The sequence below is a fragment of the Choloepus didactylus genome, chromosome 9 (assembly GCF_015220235.1).
Source record: "Choloepus didactylus isolate mChoDid1 chromosome 9, mChoDid1.pri, whole genome shotgun sequence".
NCBI lineage: Eukaryota > Metazoa > Chordata > Mammalia > Pilosa > Megalonychidae > Choloepus > Choloepus didactylus.
In genome coordinates this window covers 93876290-93899279 of record NC_051315.1, presented here as the reverse complement: position 1 = coordinate 93899279, position 22990 = coordinate 93876290, and the positions used below count along the sequence as shown (strand labels likewise).

Genomic DNA, 22990 nt, shown 5'->3' with positions numbered 1-22990 from the left:
AAAGTGGTAAGAAGCTCCCTCCTTATTACTTCTTACCTAGACCCTTGCTGGTTAAGGACCCTTTCTTCTCAACCAGCAACATCTGCATCCTCTTGGATCATGTTAGAGATGCAGAAGCTCAGACCTCACCCTAGACTTAGTGAATCAATCCCCAGGCCATTCGACTGCTTGTTGAAGTTTGAGAAGCACTGGGCTAGACCACATTAAGAGACTCCTAACTACAATCTCTGACTCCAGTCTCTTCCACCTTTCCCCCCATCCCACAGACCATGGTTACATACGTTTCCTTCTGATCATGTCATACTGTGTCAACTTAAACCCCTTCAATGACTCTTCTGTCTAAGAAATAAAGTCTGCATTTCTAGAAAGTGGAACTCTTAGCTAACTGCCCAATCTATTTTCCCTGACTTACGTATCCCATTTCACTAATATATTCTGTGTTTCAGCCTAACAGGATCAGAGATGCGGGGTGGCACTAGTGAGAAAGAATCTTAACCAAGAACACTTTTAGCAATGACAAAACTGGTTCTATAACTTTAGGCAAAATGTTTGTCCTTTCAAACCCTGGTTTCCTCTTCTTCAGAATAAGGAAGTTAGACGAATTCAGTGTTTGTGAAACTTTTTTGACTGCAAACCACAGTGAGAAATACATGTGTATCCTGTATTCACATCCCATACATAAACTTAAATACAGTTACAACTGGAACAAAAGTTGCACAAAATAATACTAAGTATAATGCACTCTAACATTTTCTATTCTCCTCTCATCCATTCTATTCCATTTCCTTTAAAACATGCTGATTGCTAATCAGCCAATTTTAATCCATAACTAATTAATGTCCTATATAGTTTTGGTGGTATATTTCTTATCTCCTGTTTTTGGCTCTAAGTCCCTTGAGAGCAGGAATCATGTCTTCTATGATTTTGGGTTTGTTTGTTTTTATCCTTTTAGGCATTTAGTACAGTATCTTCTATGTGATAGTCACTCAGGCCTGAACATCTCTCTTTCTCACAGTTATTCTTTCTTCAATTGTTCTTCTACTTAATCAACACCTCAAATTCCTTGACGCTTCTCATCTCTCCCTAGCTGTCAACAACCTGCCTGTCTTCACTTATTTCCCTCAGATTAGACATAGCTTAGAAGCCACTGACCTTTTAATCTCTCTCTTGCCCATCTCCTAAACTCTCTTGCCCAACTGTCTTTCTCTCACACATGTCTGGAAAAATCCAACCCTGGATCGATCCAGCTATCTACTTTCTCCCTTCTTCTATCTGAATTGCTAAACACTGCCATTAAAAAAAAATTCCTAGTTAGCTTTCCCTTTTATTCTTCATAGAGTTATGTTGATATTTTTTCACTCTTCTCAACCCCTTGCCCCCAAATTTTCCTTTTCCCCTTGCCTCCAAGGCTTATTAAGTCCCTGTAGTATGTGTTCCCATAGTATTCATACTTACAATGGCCTTTATCACATTGCTTCTCACTGGCCATTTAATTGTCCATACCTCCTACCAGACTTTAAGGTCATCAAAAGCAAGAAACCTAACATTCATACTTTAAACCACAAAACCTAAGTACTCAATAAATATTTCTTGAATGAATGCATAAATGAAGACATAAATAAATGTTTGTTAAATGAATGAATACATCAGATACATTCCTCCTATGGCTATTTTAAGGCTCAATTGTTAATTAATTAATGCCAGTAAAAACTTAGGGAATGAAAGTATGAAAACAAGTGATTTCTAAAATTTATAATGGATGTATAATTCATAGCTAGTTAAGAGTTTATTATTTCTATCCCAATGACTGGAAAAATGGAAGTTGGTCCCATATGTATAATAAGATCTTATAAAAGACAGAAGGGTTACTGGTTAAGATCCAACAAAGGTAGTCTGTTTGTTAATTCTATTGGAGAACTCCAAGTACAATGCAGACTTTATCACAGGCCACAGTAGTCTGCCAGGAAGAAGGTATTTATTTTATAATGGCCTAGCTTCATGTCTTTCCTTTTGGTGTTATTCCCTTAATTGGTTTGTATATCTAATGACATATTTGCACTGTAACAATGACTGACCCATAGAGTTAGGCGGCTCAGAGAATGACTAGACATTCATTCACCATATTTTAAGGGGCAGTTTTTTTTTTTGGTAACTTTTCTGTAGAATATCAGTGATGTCCATCTTTTAATCTATCATCATGTAACTTTGCTTCATGATGCAGTGCTTCAAAATTCTTCTGCTGTGGGTGAGGCAGAAGAAGAGTCGTAACCTGTGAAGTATGAAGTACTCACCCTGACATTGTGAGGGTGAAGTCCTCCCGGGTGCTGTGACATGTACTGGGCCAGGTCTGTGTGCTAAACAAAACGGCACAGACAGAAAAGAGCTTCAAGTCAATGGTGCTAGTGACTGAAGATCATCGCCTTAAAGCAGACCGCGAACCTGAATTATCACAAAGCTCAGAATTTGACCAGGTTTTCTGAGACCCCACTGCTAAGGCAAACCGTGTGTCTTTCCAGTATGGCTGCCCTCAGAAGCAAGCCTGCTTCTCGGCTCAAACAGAGATTCTCATGTTAGACAACTGCCACTGAAAAGGATGCAGGAATTTTTTTGACTACTCAAGTGTCCTTGGAGGCAATTAAATACATATAACCTTATAATTCTTTCTGCTTATTTGAATATTTTCTTCTCTCAAAAATACAAGATGAGTTGTTCTTTAATGAGCTTGGATACAGTAAAAATAATCCTGTGACTTATGCCTTCATTGTCAATGGAAAAAACATCAGGTTGTCTCAGAAGGTGATTAAAAATAGATAAGAATTAAATGCAAAAGTCGTATTTAGCAGGCAAACTCAAAATGCTTATTATTGTTGGTGGAGGGCATTAATGACAGCAGCAAAAGTAGTGGGAAAAGCGGGACTAAAGAATGAGTGCAAGAACAACAACCCTCTACTAATCGCAGTAAGAAAGATTTCCATATCTTCCACATTGTGATGAAAGTTTTATCATGCCATAAAATATTAACAGATTCATTATACAAGCATCAGGCTTTTGCCTTATGCTTTGTAAAATGCTAGAGTGAACTCACCATGTATTCGAAAACGAATGTCAGTGTCTCTTTGGTGTGGATTATGTCATGCAGGAGCACAATATTGGCATGTTTCAAACCCTTTAGGAGAGAAGCTAAAAAAATTAAATAAAATGTTAAATCAATCATTGATAATGAAAGTGATGCTTTTAAGATATCAAGCTGTACTTATTTTTTAAGCATTTCAAATCAACCATTCTGGTTTTTATTGTTGGAAAAAAAATCTCTTCTTGTGAAATAATATTTAAAATGACAAAGGACCTTCCTTATTTGTTAATTGGCTAGTCACTGCCCTACCCAACTTATTTTTCTTACAGACTAGAGCAGTTGCAAAACATATGTTTCCATTTACCCAATCAATTTTATCAAAGCACTCAGGGCACTTTGCAAATGTTCTCCTCTGGGAATTTTATCATTCCCTGCTTCAAAGCTACAGTAGAGGAGGCCTGGAGAGATAAAGACCACTGGAAGAGCAAGAAGTGGGGTATTTTGGCTTCAAGAGCAGGACATGGCAACATGTGACCATGCTCCAGAATTCAAAGTCACACAGGGGATCAATAGGGCTGGTGGATTTGTTGTGGATAGCTGAAAAATGGTTGAAACATGACAGAAAGTAGACGGAATTTCTTAAAGGAAGAGTAGCAAACCTCTTTAGAAAGGAGAAAATGCAAACTTGAAAAGAGAAGAGGGCCAAACTTGGGCAGCTGGGGGAGCATGAGTGGGCAAAGCTGAGAACTCTCTCTTGCCTCTTCAATAACAATTTATTATTAGATTTCTAAAGGCAGCCTTCAAGGGGAGAAGCCACCAAAAATGTCAGTGAGTGGCTGACGGGAGTTTTGAAAGGCTGTCTTTGGGGCACCCAGGGGTAAGAAACACATCCTTCTCCATCATAGCCCATCAATCCCTTTGTCTCCACCCAACAACTGGCACCAGAATGGTGGAGACTAGAAAAGACACAATAAAGATATTAGAAGTCTCAACTCAGGGCACCCCAGCATAAAGAAGTATTACCTTTAAGACTTAAAGAAAAAGAAAAGATAAATATAAAAATTCGAATGTTCTGCAGGGTATGTCTGCATATCATGAAGCTCCTGCACCAATTCTCTACTAGCATAGAATTCTATAAGATCACAAAAACAAATAGAACGTCTACAACTCAAGAACAAAAAGACAAACAACCCAATTAAAAAACAGGCAAAGGTCCTGAATGCCCAGTTCTCCAAGGAAGGTATACAAATGGCCAATAAGCACATGAAAAGATACTCAACATCATTACCCTTTAAGGAAATGCAAATCACAACCACAATGAGGTATCACTTCATACCCATGAGGATGTCTACAATCAAAAACTGGAAAATAACAAGTGTTGGCAAGGATGTAAAGACACTAGAACTTTCATACATAGCTGGTGGGAATGTAAAATTGTATAGCTGCTGTGGAAAAGTTTTTCAGTTCCTTAAAAAGTTAAACAGAATTATCATATAGCCCAGCAATTCTACTTCTAGGTATATTCCCCAAATAACTGAAAACAGAGACTCAGACACTTGTACATCAATGTTCATAGCAGCAGTATTCACCAATGGTAAAAGGTGGAAGCAACGCAAGTGCCTATCAACAAATGAGTGGATAAACAAAATGTGGCATATACGTACAATGGAATATTATTCAGCCCTACAAAGGAATGACGTTCTGATACATGTTACAATGTGCATGAACCTTGAAAACATTATGGTAAGTGAAATAAGTCAGACACATATTGTATGATTCTATGTATATTAAATACCCAAAATGTGCAAATTTATAGAGTCAGAAAGTAGATTAGAGTTACCAGGGGCTCCCGGGAGGAGGAAAGAGGAGATTTTGCTTACTGGGTGCAGAGTTTCTGTTTGGGGTGAGGAAGAAAACTTTGAAAATAGATAGTGGTGATAGTCACACACCATTGTGAATATAACTGATGCCACTGAGTGGTACTCTTCAAAATGGTTAGAATGGTAAATTTTATGTATATATTACCACAATTTTTAAAAGTTAAAAAAAAACTCTCAAATATCCCCTTCAAAATTTGGAACAAAATTATTTCCTTCAGGAATCTTGTCCTGTTACAATGAACATCAGTTGTGTTGCCCTCCTGGCATCCATTCACCCTTCTAGTAGAGACACTTCTTTTTTTTCCTTTGGAAAACTAACCTTCTTCTACCCATCTCCTGATTCTGTCCCACCCTTACTCAAGAGTAGGCATGTGACCAGGCCTGGCCAATCAGAGCACAGTACCCCCTGAGCCTCAGTGATTGGCAGGCATAAAACCCAAAAAAGTGTGGGAGAGCCCTCCCTTGCTGATGCCATCTGGAAAGAGGTGCTTTCTTTTCTGCTGTGAGGGCTCAGATTGTAGGATTTAGCCAGGAGTTGCTGTGGCCAGTCACAAGGATCCTGCCTGGCAATACAGCTAAGGTAGAGAAAAACCGTACTGGGAGATGGACAGACATAGATTCCTGGTGACACTGTTTGAACTCTGCAAGCCTCCTATAGTTATCAGATCTGTGAGCCAGGGAATTTCCTTTTTACAACAGTTTGAGCTGGAAACCTCTTACCACCAAAGGTGCCCTAGTACACCTGTTAACACCACTTTGCTTTAATGACATGTTTACCTGAGTACTTTTGGGCTAAATTTTTTTATTTCACTTTTACCAATATGTTGCTTTATAAATGTAGTAAACAGTTTCACAGGCAAGTGTTTAACCTGAAGCCTACATGGAAATAGAGATAAGTGACTTTGCCATTCTTTGTGATACTGTCACATCTAGTACAATGCTCAGCCAAGGGTATGCACTTATTTTATCAAACATATTCATGAAGAGAGCTGGCTGTGGAGCCAGAAGCCCTGATGTGAATCCTGGCCCTGTCACTTCCTATCTGAGTGAGCTCGAGAGAGTACCTCAACCCCAGTCTCAGTTCACTCCCTGTGAAAAAGGGACAAAATCTCTACTGACTTGACTTCACAGGGTTGATTTGAGGATGGCATTAGATCCCATGTGTGAAACACTTGGCAAACATGAAACATTACATAGATGCAAATTAGAATTCATATCTCTGCCCCTGGCTTCTTGGTCCTCCTCTTTACCTTGAACTCCCTTCAACCCCCATCCCAGGTTAACGTCTTAACATTTTTTTTATGCTAGGCTTCTGCTAAAGAGTTTACAATACTTTCCAAATTTATCACATCAGTCAAAAAATGCTTGAGCATGTATTTTATGTATATTTGTATTTATTTATAAATTATGTTTTTTAATTAGTCTCTCTTTACACACACACACACACACACACACACACACACACACACAGCAAAGTATACACCAGAATTAAATTTTAAAAGTATATGGCAAAGTTGAAATAAATAATATTGCTAAGATAGCAATTCTATTTATGATAAAATTCTAATCTCACTTAAATATGATGTTACTAAATGTTTTGTTAATCATGATGTCTTCATAATACCATTTGTTAAAAAGCTCAAGGAACAGTATCTACTTAGGATAAGGTTCATTGCTAACAATAGTGGGTATAAATCTTTATTTCATGTGGTTTTCTTGATAATTTCAGTTTTTTAGAAATATGAAAAGGGTCATTTTTTGCCATTTCTCTGTTGTTCACATGTATGTGCATTATTAGTTTTATCTTCAGTCCACAATTTCTTTGCAGAACTCTTTGAAATCTATTAATCCACTTTACGAAGGTTAGCCACTTGTAGTAAACGGCAACTCTTCTCATCTCTTTTTCTCACACCCTAGACTGGTCCATCAGCAAATCTCTCAGCAATATTTTCAAAGTATGTCCAGAAACCCTCACTATTTGCATCTCCTCTGCTACCATCTGGCCCAAGCCACCCTCATATCTGGGCTAAATTACTGCAAATGCCTCCTAACTAGTCTCACTACTTCCTCCCCCTGACTCCTGCAGTTTCTTCTCCAGGGACAGCCAGGTAGAGTGATCCTTCTCAAATGGAGTCAGGCCATGTCCCCGCTAGGCTCCAAACCCTCTAGTGGCCTCTGATCTCACTCACAGTAAAGGCCTTCAAGGCCCTGGCTCCATCACACTCCCATCCTTGCTTACTTGGCTCTAGCCAGATTGGCCTATTTGCTGTTACTTCCAGCCTGGGGTCTCACACTTGCTGTTATCTCTGCCTGTAACCCTCTTTCCTCAACTTTCTGCCTGCTTCCTGCCTTGCTCCTCTCAGGTGTCTGCTCAAATGCTACACATAAGGTATGGGCTTCTCCGACCCCTCTAGATGAAATAGCAGCCTCCCTGCAATCCATCACCAGTGATCCTCTATCCCCATGCCCTGCTTTATTCTTCTCCATGGCACTTACCACCACATTATACAGTATATATCTGTTTGTTGTCTGTCTCCATCCTTAAGAATATAAACTCCATTAAGAGAAGGCACTTTTGTCTTTTATGCTTAGTGCTGTATCTTCAGTGCCTACAACACTGACACATTATAAGCACATTATAAGCACTCAATAAGTATTTACTATTGAATTAACGGTCACTTATTATACCGGTCACTTATTACCTTATTACCTAATATCATTTATATACTTATATTTGGTTGGCATAGAGCATTTCTGTGGAAGATGTCTTTAATCCTTATTTGTTTCTTTTAGTTGTTTCTCTCATTAGATTACAAATATTGTGTGTGTGAGGGCTTTGTCTACTACTGCTTTTCTAACACCCCAAACTGCTGAAACAGCTATATGGGAACTGTGACTTTTGCTGAGTTATTAATAGGGAATTTATATAAAACAGTTGGTGATGTTTAAAGTATTTATCTCAGGGTATTGTTGGTATAGTGTTTGGTTTATGCACCAGAGAGATCTAAAATGCCTATAGTCTCAGATGTGTGTGACTTCAATCTGGGAAGGAAAAGCCTTTCTTCTAATTTCAAGGCTACCTCAGAAACTTCACAAAAGTATGTGATATCTGTTTTGCAGACTAATTAGCTGAGGAATGCAAAAGCCAACCAAGAAGGGGGAAGACCCTAAAATCAGGGTATTCTAATTCCTGCAAAGTTATTATTTTTATAATTTACATATTCTAATTATGTAATTCTAATTATACTTATTTTTTGTTTTTCTTCAAAATAAAGACACAAAGATAAATTGGGGGTCATTGAGGCCACATGCAAATCAGAATGGAATTTCTTTGACTACTTCAAAAATACTTTTGTAATGACAATGATGATAAAAATAATAATAGTAGCTGACACTCATTGAGTGCTTCGATGTGCTAAGTATTGTTTTAAGAATTTAACACATATTGACTTGGTATGAACATGAAGAACAACCAGGAAGCCAAAGATAATGCCTGAGGAAAACAACATAATCCAAAAGATCAGGAAAAAAATGGCCCATGAGTGAATTTTATTCAGCTGGTGTTAAAAATGCAAAGTACTACTCTTTTTTTAATTCTATGTGTCCAAAAAGGTATCTAGCATGGCCAACTAGTTGGATATTAAATGAGATTTAATCTACTTCTCATACATTTAAGATATTTAATCATTTAGAACACTATCATTTTCATCTGGCAATAATTTAAGAATATTTAACTTTTTGGTTTTGTTAGTCCCATTGGGAGTTGTGATTTAGTAAAGTTTTGGGAAAACTGATGCTTTGCAAGTGCACTAGGTTATGATGTTTTGATATTATTCTACTCTGTTCTGCTTTAGTTTGGGAGAAAATATAACAGATGACGACAACCAGGAAGAATGAAGCTGACTCCCAAAGTCCTGAGGTGGCTCCAGGCAGTGGAGTGAGGTAGTCGGAGCCCTCATCAGGCAGTAAGTGGCTTTGTCCCTTCCCCTCTCTTTGCATCTCCAGCACCTAGCACAGCCCCTGGCATGTGGTGCTCAGTTAGTGCTTGTGAATTAACAAAGACCAGGCCAGTTGTAATGAATTTACACAGGATTCAATAGTGGCCATAATTCCCACCCCCAATTCCCAACGGGGCATTGAATAAACAAGCGTTTGTAATCCCCAACATTAAAATTTGGCCTGGGTGTCACAAATCAAGTCAATGAGTCATTATGCATTCCAAGAAAAGAAATCATGTAGATAAATTTAAATAAAGATTAGACAAATATTTAGACAAACAGTAGATGAGTAATTATCCGATTTTTTTGGAATTGTAATCCTGATCACGTACTGTCATCCTGGGATTATTTTGTTTTATAAACATGTAACAGTGTTATTTGACTGCATTCCAGGGAGGGCTTGTTGTTAGCCGGGGTCTGTCCTAATCTATTTGCCATAACCAGAGACTCGGGTTCTAATCAGAGTCCTTCTCAACCTTATTGTATGACCTTTAATAGGTTTCTTAGCCTATCTTTGGCTCAGTTTTCTCTTCTATGGATTGAGAATAATTACTTTGTAATGATCTTAAGATATTCTTAGCTGAAACTGCTTCTAATTTAAACACCGCAATTACCGGTGTTGTAGAATCAATTTTTGAATCAGAAATGTTGAATGTACACTATTATATATTAATTTCCCTAAAATGTTTCTTTTCAGCATTTTGCTTAATGTTTATACAAAATATATAATAAAAAGAGATTTCTATTTTCATTTTTACTGATGCTAAAGGAGAAATGCTTTAGTTAAGCATTTTCAAATTTATCATAATAAAGTGGAAAGGATTTTGAGTAGAATATATATGGGTCCTAATACTAACAACTCTGATTACTAGCTTTGTTACCTCAGATAAGTTACCTAACCTTTCTGAACCTTAAATTCATTCATCTCTACCATTAAAAACAAAACATTTTGCCTCATAAAGTTAATGTAAGGATTTTTGCTGTTTTTTTAAAACAGTTTTATTTACACATCATACAATCCATCCAAAGTGTGCAGTCACTGGCTCTTGGTATAATCACGGAGTTGTGCATTTATCACCACAATCAATTTGAGAACATTCTCATTGCTCCAAAAAGAAAAATCCCATACCTCTTATATCCCCCTATTATTGACACTTCGCATTGGTGTGGTACCCTTGTTACAACTGATGAAAGAATATTACAATATTACTGTCAACTACAGTCCATAGTTTGCATTTGTTGTATTTTTTTCCCGTATACCACCTGTGCCAGTGTGGATATATTACGACCCCCAAGAAAAAACCATGATCTTTTAATCCAGTCTCGTGGGATACTGGGATTAGGTTGTTTCCATGGAGATGTGACCCACCCAACTGTGAGTGACACCTCTGGTTAGGATGTGACCTTTGACAGAATATTTTCATGGAGGTGTGGCTCCACTCATTCAGCGTGGGCCTTGATTAGTTCACCGGAGTCTTATAAAAACTCACAAATAGAAAGACCTCAGAGCTGCAGCCGAGATAGACATTTTGGAGAATGCCATTTTGAAACACAACCTAGGGGCAAGCAGACACAAGCCACGTGCCTTCCCAGCTAACAGAGGTTTTCCAGAAACCATTGGTGTTCTTCAGTGAAGGTACCTACTGTTGATGCCTTTGTTTGGACATTTTCATGGCCTCCAGACTGTAACTTTGTAACCAAATAAACCCCCTTTATAAAAGCCAATCCATTTCTGATGTTTTGCAAAATGGCAGCATTAGCAAACTGGAACACCACCCTACTTACTATTAACCACCTTATAATAGTGATGTACATTTGTTCTAGCTGATGGAAGAACATTCTTGTATTTGTACTATTAACCATCTTCATCATCCACACAGGGTTCACTATGTTATAGTCTCATGTTTTATCCTCTAGCTTTCCTTCTAGTGACATACACAACCCTAAACTTCTCCTTTCAGCCACAATCACACCCATAATTCAGCACTGTTAATTACACTCACAATCATGTGCTACCATCACTTCTATCCATTTCCAAACATTGACAATCAACCTTATTAAAAATCTGCACAAATTAAGCATCAGCTCATATTCTCCACCCTCATTCTATCTCCTGGTAACCTGTACTCCAGATTTGAACTCCATGAGTTTGCTCATTATAATTAGTTCATATTAGTGAGACCATACAATATTTTTCCTTTTGTTTGTGGCTTATTTCACTAATGTAATGTCCTCAAATTTTATCCATGTTGTCGCATGCATCAGGACTTCATTCCTTCTTGATGTAAGAGTTTTAAAAAGATTATGTTAAAAAAAAAGACTCAAAAAAAGTTAGCTATACAGCTGCTTCCTAAACAAATGCTGTTAATAGGCTGAAAGTCCCAGGTTTAAACCAAAAATTGGCTGTTTATAGAAATATATTCTAAATAATATTTGCTACATAGCTTAATAAAACTAGCAAGCATTGTTTTTATATAAAAACTTAAAATAGTCTATTCAAATTAAAATTTTTTCTCCTAGTTTAAAAAATAAATATTTTAAAAGTTATTCTATGGCTAATTATAAAAGATTTTCTAAGTTGCTACACAGACTGCTGACCTTTTTTACTAGCAAAGGAATGAGGGTAGGAAATGTCTTATTTTTGTGCAGTACAGTGTACCTAGCAGTTAGCACAGTGGCTGGCCATAGTAGATGCTCAATAAATATTTTTAGTATGACTGCATAGAGAGTGTATGGGTTTTTGAATCACAGTTTTGGTTTGAATCACAGCTCAGCCTTTCATTAGCTATGTCATCTTGAACCAGGGGCAGTTTCCACATATAAAAAATTGAAATAATATTAATAATATCTATCTCCAAAGGTTGTTAAGAGAATTGAGAAAGGTAACACACAAAAAGTACCTGGCACATGTATTAAGACATTTCCCTTAGTGCTCTCCATACTTTTGCTAATTTCATAATATTACACATTAAGATCAAATAGTCCTCAAAATGCACAGACTAATAAACTGCCACATGTATTGTACCTTCATAGAGAGAGACCATACACATGGTAACTCCTACTCAATAAATCTCTGGCTGCAGAACCATCAGAGCAGCCAAACTGTTCAGGAAAAGTAATTCCTGCTTCAAGGCTTTTTAAAGAAGGCTGCATTACTCTTTCAGTGTTTCTGCATGTGGCTTTCGGTTGCCTTTTTAGCTAGTAACCCTGGATTTTGACTAATGAATTCCAGCTGTTCTTATTTTGCCTTCCAGCCCTTCTCATTTAACCTCCTGTCTCCCTGGTCTCACATCCTTAAAGTTCTTACAGGAAAAATGGGACACTGCCAAAGTTTTCAAATGAGGCCTCATATCTTCTTGAGAAGAGATGGCTCCTCTAACAAGGGGTTACAGCTTTTACACAGTTGGAAAAAGAAACATTCATTGTTGGAAATTGGATGCCTAACAACCTTCTATGTGTCAAAAAAAAAAAAAAAATCCTTTTGTGGTTTTTAATATTATACAAGCAAAGCATTTAGTAAGGTAAGTCCATAAAACAAACCAAGGAAGTCCACAATGGAATACTAAATGTAATTGCAAACACCTGTGATGGAGAGGCAATTCCTCAGTAAATATGCAATAAAAGGAACATTTAGAATACAGAGCGAATACAGATACAGCTTTTCTGAACCATGCTGAGAACCATCTGTTAGCAAATCTGGCAAAAGTTTTCACTGTTACAGTCAAAATGTCAGCCTGAGAAACTTGGCTGTGGACAAAATCTGAGCAAAGCAGGCCTCAAACAATAGGCAAGCTCAAGTGCAAGAGGCAGCTCAATGAGAAAGAGGGGATCCTGGCCCAGAGACCCTTCCCTTATGCTGGTGACCTGGGGACTGCTACAGTGTCCAGAAACACTCCTTAACCTATCCACACATCTCTTTCCAAATGTGATCATCCTTTCACGGGGCCACTAATAAGTAGATTAGTAAATGCAGCTTCCATTAAATTAAACACTTAAAACCAGGCTTTCCTCAGAATGCACCTGAGCTCACTAGGATGCATCCCCAGCTAAACCGATAACCATTTGGCCCTTACAATTGAATTCAAAAAGATATATTTCCCATGGGTTCTGAAAGGCTTTTGAAAATGGCATCAAATTCAGTTATAAAATCATTTTCTGAATTGCTGTTTCCATGCCTGTTTGCATACACCAGCCTTTCACGCTCAGTTCAAAATCTACTGACTCTATTAGCCACACCAAGAATATCGTTATCCTCCGTTTACCAGGCCCTTTCTACCTTGATTATAAAACCTTTCATAACTTGAATTATCTGCTCTGTTAAGATTGAAAACAACTTCTGACAGAAATCAAGGCTTTTTCTTTTCATCTTTCAGCTTCGTACATAACTATGTGCTGGATAAAGAGGTGAAGACGAAGTAGTTAAAAAGATGAAATAGTTAAAAGAATGTAAGGCCATGGATGTGCCATTTCTCTGAAATAGGTATCAATCCTATCATCATTTTATTTCAAATGGGTCATGCAAAAAGGTTAATAAGTTGTATTTTACCAATTTATGTTCAATGTTACTTTCTTGATTTTTAAATCATAAATTATGAGTTATCTCTCACCAAGGGAGAGGAGCAAGAAGGAAATAATAATAATAATGGCCAACATTTGAATGCTGAAAATGGACTCTGTGATGAGTGTTTTATATGCATTTTCTCATTTAATCCTCATACACAACTCAGTGAAATAGGTACTATTATCATCTCCTTTTGTAATTAAAAAAAACTGAGTCTTAGATAGATAACCTACCCAAGGTCACATCACAAGTAATTGGTGGACCTAAGATTTGAACTCAAGTCCATCTGACACCAGGTTTCTCACCCACTTTGCTATACTGCCCAGGAAAGAGAGAAAATAGATGCACAACACTAAAAATAAAGAAAACAGAGTTTTTCAAGTGCTAGCTAAACAATATGCTATTTTTAGGCAAATTGCCCACTGATAATTTGTGTGACTATGTTATTATATATTTTTCTCTTTTGCATAGATTGGATACTGCGAGTAGTATACATATAGCCTTAGCACCTAGCATAGAGCCAAACACACAGAAGGTATTTAGTAAATATTCATAGAGTTAATAGTTCTGGTCAAGTGACATAGTAATAACATTTTACTTTATAAATACTAAAAATTAGGTGCTATATGGAAACTTTTTTTAATGCATGGTTTTTCTGTAAACCTACAATTTCTTTAGTGAAAGTGCAAAAAATAGAAACAAGCAAACAACAACAACAAAAAATCCTAGGTGCTGAATAGATAGACTCAACATGTTTGTCTGCTTGTTTGGGGCAGAGCAATGATTCACAACAGACCTCTTAGGTCCAATTTTACTGTTCTTACCTTCCCGGATAGCTGTAAATGGTACTCCTTCCTCTGCATTCATGCTGATGACTTTCAGGGCCACCAGTTGTCCGTTTATCCTGGAAGAGTGGGAGTAAAGCGTACACACTTATTGAGATGGTTCACAGCAGCATTTACACCAATGACGGTTTAACAAAGGTACTTTTTCTTCGAAATACATTCCAGTATATGAATTTATAATTATCTCAAAACAAAAGGTTATAAAAGTTCATATTTGTATATTCCAAAACATTTTTTTCTGTTTATAAAATGTGTTCGATATAGAAAATTTAGAGAATATGGGAAAGCATAGAGAAAAATCCACCAAATCCACCCTCATAATATTTTTTTAATTAAATTCAGTTTTATTGGGATATACCCACATACCATACAGTCATCCACAGTGTACAATCAACTGTTCACAGTACCATCATATAGTTATACATTCATCACCCCAATCTATTTTTGAACATTTTCCTTACACCAGAAAGAATAAGAATAAAAAATAAAACTAAAAAAGAACACCCAAGTCATCCCCCTCATCCCACCCTATCTTTCATTCAGTTTTTGTCCCCATTTTTCTACCCATCCATCCATACACTGGACAAAGGGAATGCAATCCACAAGGTTTTCACTATCACACTGTCACCCACTGTTAGCTACATTGTTATACAATCGTCTTCAAGAGTCAAGGCTACTGGGTTGGTGTTTGACAGTTTCAGGTATTTACATCTAGCTATTCCAATACATCAAATCCTAAAAACGTGTTATCTATATAGTGCATAAGAATGTCCACCAGAGTGACCTCTCGACTCCACTTGAAATCTCTCAGCCACTGAAACTTCATTTCATTTCATTTCGCATCCCTCCTTTTGGTCAAGATGTTCTCAATCCCATGATGCCGGGTCCAGATTCATCCCTGGGAGCCATATCCTGCGTTGCCAAGGAGATTTACACTCCTGGGAGTCAGGGCCCATGTAGGGGGTAGGGCAGTGAGTTCACCTGCTGAATTGGCTTAGCTAGAGAGAGAGGGCCACATCCGAGCAACAAAAAGGTACTCAGGGGGACAGTCTTAGGCACAATTATAAGCAGGTTTAGCCTCTCCTTTGCAGTAACGAGCTTCATAAGGGCAAGCCCCAAGATAGAGGGCTTGGGATACTAAACCATCAGTCCTCAATGTTGGTGAGAACATCAGCAACAACCCAGGTGAGGAAGTCCAACACTTCTGCATTTCCCCCCAGCTCCTCAGGGGGGCCCTGCATATGTATTTTTATTCTCTGCCTAAATTACTTTGCATCCTCATAATATTTTGATGTGCATCTTTCCTCTTCTTTCCTTTTGTGTGCATATCTGAGCCATCCTTATTTTTCACATGAATTATTGCAGTGGCCTCCTAATAGTGTCCCTGCTTGTACACTTGTGCCTTTACAATCTTTTCTCAACAAAGTAGTGAAGGATATCCTTTTTGTTTTTATTAAAGAAGTTGTGCGTTTACAGAACAATCATACATAAAATATAGAGGTCCCATATACTACCCTATTATTAACACCTTGCATTAGTGTGCTACTTTGTTACAATCCAAGAAAGAACACTTTTATAATTGTACTATTAGCTATAGTCCATAGTTTACAAAGGGTTCACATTTGTGTTGTATAGTCCTGTTTTTTTTTTAATTTTTATTCTAGTCATATATATTCAACCTAAAATTTCCCCATTTAACCACATTCAAATATATAATTCAGTGCTGTTAAATTACATTCGCATTGTTGTGCTACCATCACCAACACCCATTACCAAAATTTTCTACTAACCCAAATTTAACTGTACAATTTAAGCATTAACTCCCCATTCCCTACCACCACCCTTCCTCAAACCCATGGTAACATGTATTCCAGTTTCTAACTATGAATTTGCTTATTCTCATTATTTCATATCAGTGAGATAAAAAATATTTGTCATTTTATGTCTGGCTTATAGCACTAAACATGGTGTCTTCAAGGTTCATCCATGTTGTGCATGTATCAGAACTTTATTTCTTTTTATGGCTGAATAATATTCCATTGCATATATATACATTTTATTTCTCCATTCATCACTTAATGGATAATTGGGCAGTTTTCATTTTTTGGCAATTGGGAATAATGCTGTTATGAACATCAGTGTGCAAGAATCTGTTTGAATTTCTGCTTTCAATTCTTTTGGGCATGTACCTAGAAGTTTGGGCTTGCCAGATCATATGGTAATTCTATACTTAACTATCTTCCACAGGTACTGCATCATTTTACCTTCCCACCAAAAATGAGTGAGTGTTCCTATTTCTCCACATCCTCTCCAACATTTGTAATTGTCCATATTTTCTAATAGTAGCCATTCTAGTGGGTGTGAAATGGTATCTCATTGTGGTTTTGATTTGTGTTTCCCTAATGGCTAATGATGTTGTGCATCTTTTCATGTGCTTATTGGCCATTTGTAAATCTTCTTTGGAGAAATGTCAGTTCAAGTCCTTGAAGGGCATCCTTTTTAAATGAAAGTCAAACCAAGTCCCTTTTCTGTTCAAAATCCATCAGTTAACTCTCCATTTCACTCAGAATAAAAGCCAAATTCTTACAGTTGTCTCCTAAGTGCTACATGGTCTGCTCACAACCCAACATGATCTCTCTCTCATCTTCTCTCCCCTTATTCATTGTTTTGTAAGCTCAGTAAGCTAAGTGCCTGCAAGACAGAAGATTAATGCTTGCACAAATATCTTGTTTTTAATACAGTGAGACATTGTTCACAACCTATTTTCCCCATTGAACATTTTCTCTTATTCATTCTTATACAATGTGAAACTTAATAATGACATAATATTTAAGCTTATAAATATACTGCAATGTGTTTAACCAATTCCAAATGCTTCTAGATTGTTTCTAATATTTTGCTATTATAAAAATACTGTGATGATCATATTTTTAGATAAATCTTCACACCACCCCAACGATGTCTTTAGAGAGGGGGTGGAATTGCTAAATCAAAAAGCATATACTACACAAGTTTTTATTGTGTTGAACTCATGTTCCCAAATTTTCCCTCTGAGTGATCACATCACGTTGAACTGGTCTTGAGAGCTTCCATTCAGCCACTCCCTCGCCAACACTGGGCAGGGTTTTATTTTGTTTTGTTTGACTTTATTTTTTAGAACAGTTTTAGATTTACAGAAAAATTAAGAATGTAAACACAGAGCATTTCCATATACCCCACACCCAGTCTCTCCTATTAACATCTCATTAGTATGGTACATTTGTTACAATTAATGAATAATGAGACATTATTGTTAACTAAAGTCCATCATAGTTTATTTGTATTTCCTAAGTTTTTAACTAATGTCCTTTTTTGTTCCTGGACCCCATCAAGGAAACCACATTACATCTAGTTGTCATGTCTCCTTAGGCTCCTCTTGGTGGTGATAGTTTCTCGGATTTTCCTTGTTCTTGATGATCTTGGCAGTTTTAAGGAGTACAGGTCAGGTTTTGTAGGATTCCCCACTATTGGAATTTATCTGATGATTTTCTCATGATTGACTGGGGTTATGGGTATTTAGGAGGAAGTTCAGCAAGGTAAAGAATGATTTTCATCACATCATATCAAGGGTATGTACTATCAACATGATTTGTGACTGCTGATGTTGACCTTGACCGCCTGGCCGAGGGAGTATTTGTCAGATTTCTCCACTGCAAAGTCACCCCCACCCCCTCTGCCTTCCCATACTTGCACTCTTTGGAAAGAAGCCACTATGTGCAGCCCACACGTAACAGCGGAGGATCCTTGAGGGAGGAGTATTTACATAAACCATTTGGAATTCTTCTGCATTGGGGGATTTGTTTCTTTTCCTCTATTAATTAGTTTTTTATTAGTATGGACTCACAGATATTTATTTTATATTTTGGGTTAAACACTATATTTTATTGTTCAATTTCTCCCAACTTTGGCCATTGGGAACTCTTTCAGTTGGCCTTGTGTCCCTTTGACATACCTCCCTCAATGGGATTTAGTTTTGGGGCATGGTTTTTATCTTCTTCCTTTTTTTTTTTTTTTTTTTTTTGGCTGTTAGTTAAGAAAGATTATCTCATTTCAATTTTTATATATTTAACAACTCATGGAACTGACTTTTTATGTGTATTGCCCTTCTCTATTTTCTTTGATTTGCCTAGTTGCCCACTTTTCTATTAGAATATTCTAATTTTGCATATACTTTTCACCTGTTTCTTTTGCTTACCTTATCATGTCCTTGAAATTTAGAACTGCGGGACACTGATTACGTGCTTTAACTTGGCGGGCCTGGGCTGGGGGACCTGATCAGCCCCTGGGGAGGGTGGTGGGCACGGGCGACAGCGCCCTCCGCAGCCCCCCGGGCCTGGGAAAGTGAGGCTGGAGGCAGGCCCCATTTCCTCACCCAAAATAACACTGTTAGGGGAGGCTTGCCGGAGGGAACCGCCTTTTCCCCACCCCCTTATCTTGCCCGGACACTCCCCGTTGCCAGTGCAACTCCCATTACCACCAGTGCGCATACATTGTTGCCAGACACCGTTACCGGAGCAACTCTCGCCCCTTTTCAATCAACCTCCGCGCCCTCTCAGAACCAATCCAAGCCTTTAACCTCTACAGCTACCCCGCCCTCTAAACGCCCGATATAAGCTTGTACTCTCCCCTAATAAACTCTCTTGGCTTCTTCACCCTAAAAGAACCGTGTCCCGCCTGTTCCTTTCTCGCCACCCTCCATACTTTGCACGCCTACGCCGGGGACCGGGCCCAGTCCCCCGCCTCGCCCTCGCCTCCGGGAAAGAGCCCCCGCCGCCGGTACCCTCCAAGCAATCCTGAGAGCCTAGGATTTGGCAACCGGCCGCCACCTCCCCCCCCTCAGACGAATCAACTGCGACCGCATAGAACTTAATTTTTTTTATGATGTTCAGTATTTTTCCAAGTGTTTTCATGCATGGCGCTGTGAAATTCCTCCCCCTAAAATTATTTTTTGGTCAAATAAGTTTAGAAAATGCTTTATATTGTACTGTAAAACTTTCTTAGACAGTCACAGTGCACATTAACATTTTAAAGATGCTGAGAGCACCTACGATCACGGATCACATCTGATTTTGTTCAGCAGTTCCCTGCATTGATTTGACCCTTGTAAAATATCTATTAAGGCATCTCAAACTTGGGGATCCCTAGAACGTACTTGGATAGATGGGACTGCATGAGCACTTCCAATCTTCACTTATGGATTCTAACTTGAATGTTATGCATAGACAGGCCTTTGGGATTCCCTTATCTTTTCTTCCAGTTTTTGTACATTTTCTTTTTCATTTAACTGTTTGAATTCATACGGTATATTCACTTTTTCCAAATTTCTAACAATTGTCCCAGCTCCATTTATTGGATTGTCTTTTTTTCTCTACTGATTTGAAATGCCACCATGATTATATATTAGATCTTATTTAACTTGGATTTGTAACTGTTCTGGATTTTTTTTTACCATGTTTCTTTGACCATCTATTCTTACACTTGTGCTACATTATTTTAATTATTGCAGCTTTAGAATACATTTACAATACACTAAAATTCTAAATTGGAGAATCTTTGACATCTTTGCACTATTAGATTTTCCAATCCAAATATCCTTTACTTACAGTGGTCCCCAGAAGGGCCTACTAGACTCTAAACATCTCCCCCCCACCCCCCAACTCCTCCTTATCTTCTTCCGCTCTTTCCATCCAGTGCTAGGCCTACTCCTGCTTCAGGGATCTTTTACTGGCTGTTCCCTCTGCCTGGAACTCTTCCCCTTTGCATGCTCTCAGCTCAGGCCGCACCCTCTTCAGTCTCTGTTCAAGTACTACCTTAGTGAGGCCTCCCCTCATCATCCTAGTTAATACTGTAATCCACCACCCCCCATTCTGGCATTCCCTATCCCTTCTCCCTGTTTTATTTTTTTCATAGCACTTTTCACCCTTTGACAAACTGAGTATTTTACTGATCTGTTTATTATCTACCATCCCACTAAAACGTATACTCCAGAAGACCAGGGGATTTTTGTCTATTTAGTTCTCTGATGTATCCTTATTGGTTAAAACAGTGGCAGGAACATAATATTAATAAATATTAGAAGAATGAATGAATGCCTGCCTAGCTCTTTCTTCAAGTATTTTATGTTCCTTAGCAAATCTTTATTTAAATTCTGTCCATTTTTCAATGCTAATGATTATTTTAGTATAATTTTCCCATATTATATTTTCTAAATGATTATTACTTATAAGATGACTTCTGATCAATATATTTTAATTTTGCAACTGATCACCTTATTGCTCTATCTTACCACTTTAAATGGTTTCCTTAGATGATTCTTTGCGGTTTTTTTGGTAGACAAGTCTATAATCCACAAGAATGATATTCTGTTTTGATTTTTCTTATTGCATTGGCTGGAACATTTATGATAATCTTTAACAATGATGGATAATGGGCATTCTTCCCTATTTCTAACTTAATGGTAATTAAAAATAAAGTATGTGGGCTGTTGATTTGAAGTAGATATTCTGTCATAATGAGGAACTATCATTCTATTCCTATTTTGCTGAGAGTTTTAAAAAATAGTAATTGATGTTAAATTTATCAAACACATTTTTTATCTATCTCTGATATTTTTAAACTCATCTTTAAAATTATAAATATAATGTCTTCATCATAGGGTAGGAAGTGCAAAATTTGAGTGATTTTCCCCTCTACACCACAATTCCAACCACCTGAAAATTACTGTTAAAATCTCTCCTGTATTTTTCCAGACTCTTCTATGCATGATCAAATTTATACATATACAGTATATCTGAGGGCTTTTTTTCCTAAATGGGATCATAGAGTACATGTTGTTCTTTAACTTGCTTTTTTCAAATTGTTGGACATCTTTTCATATTAGCACATCTTTCTCCTACTTTAGATGGCTGCATACTATTTCAATATATGGTAATTATTTAGGTAGTCCCCCATAAATTGATATTTGTGACAGGATTTAATTTTTTCTATTATAAATCTTGCTGCAATGAATACACTTATACATATATTTCTGTGCACTTGGACAAGTATTTCTAATATATTTTCATTCCTATTCCTAGACCGAGTTCCTTCAAGGAAATCTTGTTGTAAGCTCAGTTTCTAGGATAGTCTGTTGAATTGAATTAAATTCTGACTGTATACATTTAAAATTATATTTCCCCTCAAATTCTGTTTTTAACAAGTAAAAAATAATAACACAAGTACTAAGTTAAATAATGTAATAATTAATCTTATAGTACTTATGTTAAATATTTTAAATGAACACTTAACCACAATTGAACCATTATTTTTCTCCATTGAAGTAACTTTAAAATTAAAGAAATCAGACCTTCTCACTTCTCCCACCGTAATTAAAAGGCAGTGCAGTTCATATATGTTTAACAAAGTTTATTGTTTATCAAAATGGGAATGTTGATTCTGGGTAAGCAGTATGTTTATTGTCCAGCCATTTAAAATATTTTGCAAGTGTAGAAAACCCAGGATTTATCTTTTTTTTTTTTTTTTTTTTTTTTTTTTGCATTTATCATACTTTGCAGAAACCAACACCAGTTTCTACTATGCAGGAAAAATGCAAGAATGAAGCAGCAAACTCATGAAACACCCTTGAGAGACACCTCACCAACTGCTGTCAGGCCAGGCTGAAAAGCAGTTATTGCTCTTTGGGTCAGTAGTAGAGAAAATCTATTGAATAAAAGATAGGAAAGATTGATAAACATTTTAACAGGCTGGTTTTAATTGACTAGAGCAGATTTGTTTTTCTTTCAAGGCTACATAAATCATCGTGGTCCTTTCCCTATTGATTCTCATGTCTTGCACAGGTTCTGAAAGCTGGATAAGAAACTCATCTCTAAAATACCTTCCCAGCTCTGAGCCACTCACCTGCTAATTCCCTTGTAAACTGTAGCATAAGAACCTTCACCCAGTTTCTCCAAGTTCAAATAAGACGATGCTGCCCCAAAAGGGAGGCTCTTTCTCTGCTCGTGGAGAACGGGGAGGAGGGGGGATGGGGTGAGGAAGAAAAAAAGGGTACATTTTTAGTGTTGACATTTTAGCCCCCTGGAAATTAGACAGAATTGCCTGAGTGTACTTAGAAAGGCACACTCAGTAATTGCCCTGGGAGTTCAGCCCAGCCTCTCTCGACAAGCACGCATTAAATTCTTCGTGATCAACATCAGCTGCTCACTCACCCACTGAAAACCCTGCCTCAGATCCTCTTCCTGAAAAGAATCGCTGTTACTCCGTGGCCTTTTACTCTTGAACTTCCGGGCACGAACAGTCTGAAGTCCCCTGGGGTGAAATGAAGTCATAGAACATGATGCTTCTCTTAGGTCTGTTAGCTAGAGGGAAAAAAGAAAAAAAATAACGAAGGAATAAAATTTATGCTTGGCCAGCATAAATCATTTTCTTGTTTGCCTGATTTTCACTCTCAAATGTTTTCTAAGCTTCCTACGTCCCCAAAAGGTACCTTTCCTGAAAGTCAGATTCCTAAAAAAGACCGTAATGGTATCAATTACTGAAACACTGCACAGTTTCTTCACTCAAAAATGTTTTTGACACTTGGGTTAACCTCAATCTCT

General features: G+C 37.4%; 1 protein-coding gene across 1 annotated transcript in view; it reads right to left on the bottom strand.

Annotated features, from left to right (window-relative positions):
- The window catches only part of CDK15 (cyclin dependent kinase 15), a 93270-nt gene that overhangs the window by 69686 nt on the left and 594 nt on the right, over positions 1-22990 (bottom strand). Inside the window, exons 2-6 of the mRNA XM_037849684.1 lie at positions 22601-22750; positions 22293-22387; positions 14337-14416; positions 3086-3180; positions 2292-2354 (exon numbers count right to left, since the gene is read on the bottom strand). Of these exons, the coding sequence (XP_037705612.1) occupies positions 2292-2354; positions 3086-3180; positions 14337-14416; positions 22293-22387; positions 22601-22750 (483 nt within the window). The remainder of the gene's footprint in view (positions 1-2291; positions 2355-3085; positions 3181-14336; positions 14417-22292; positions 22388-22600; positions 22751-22990) is intronic.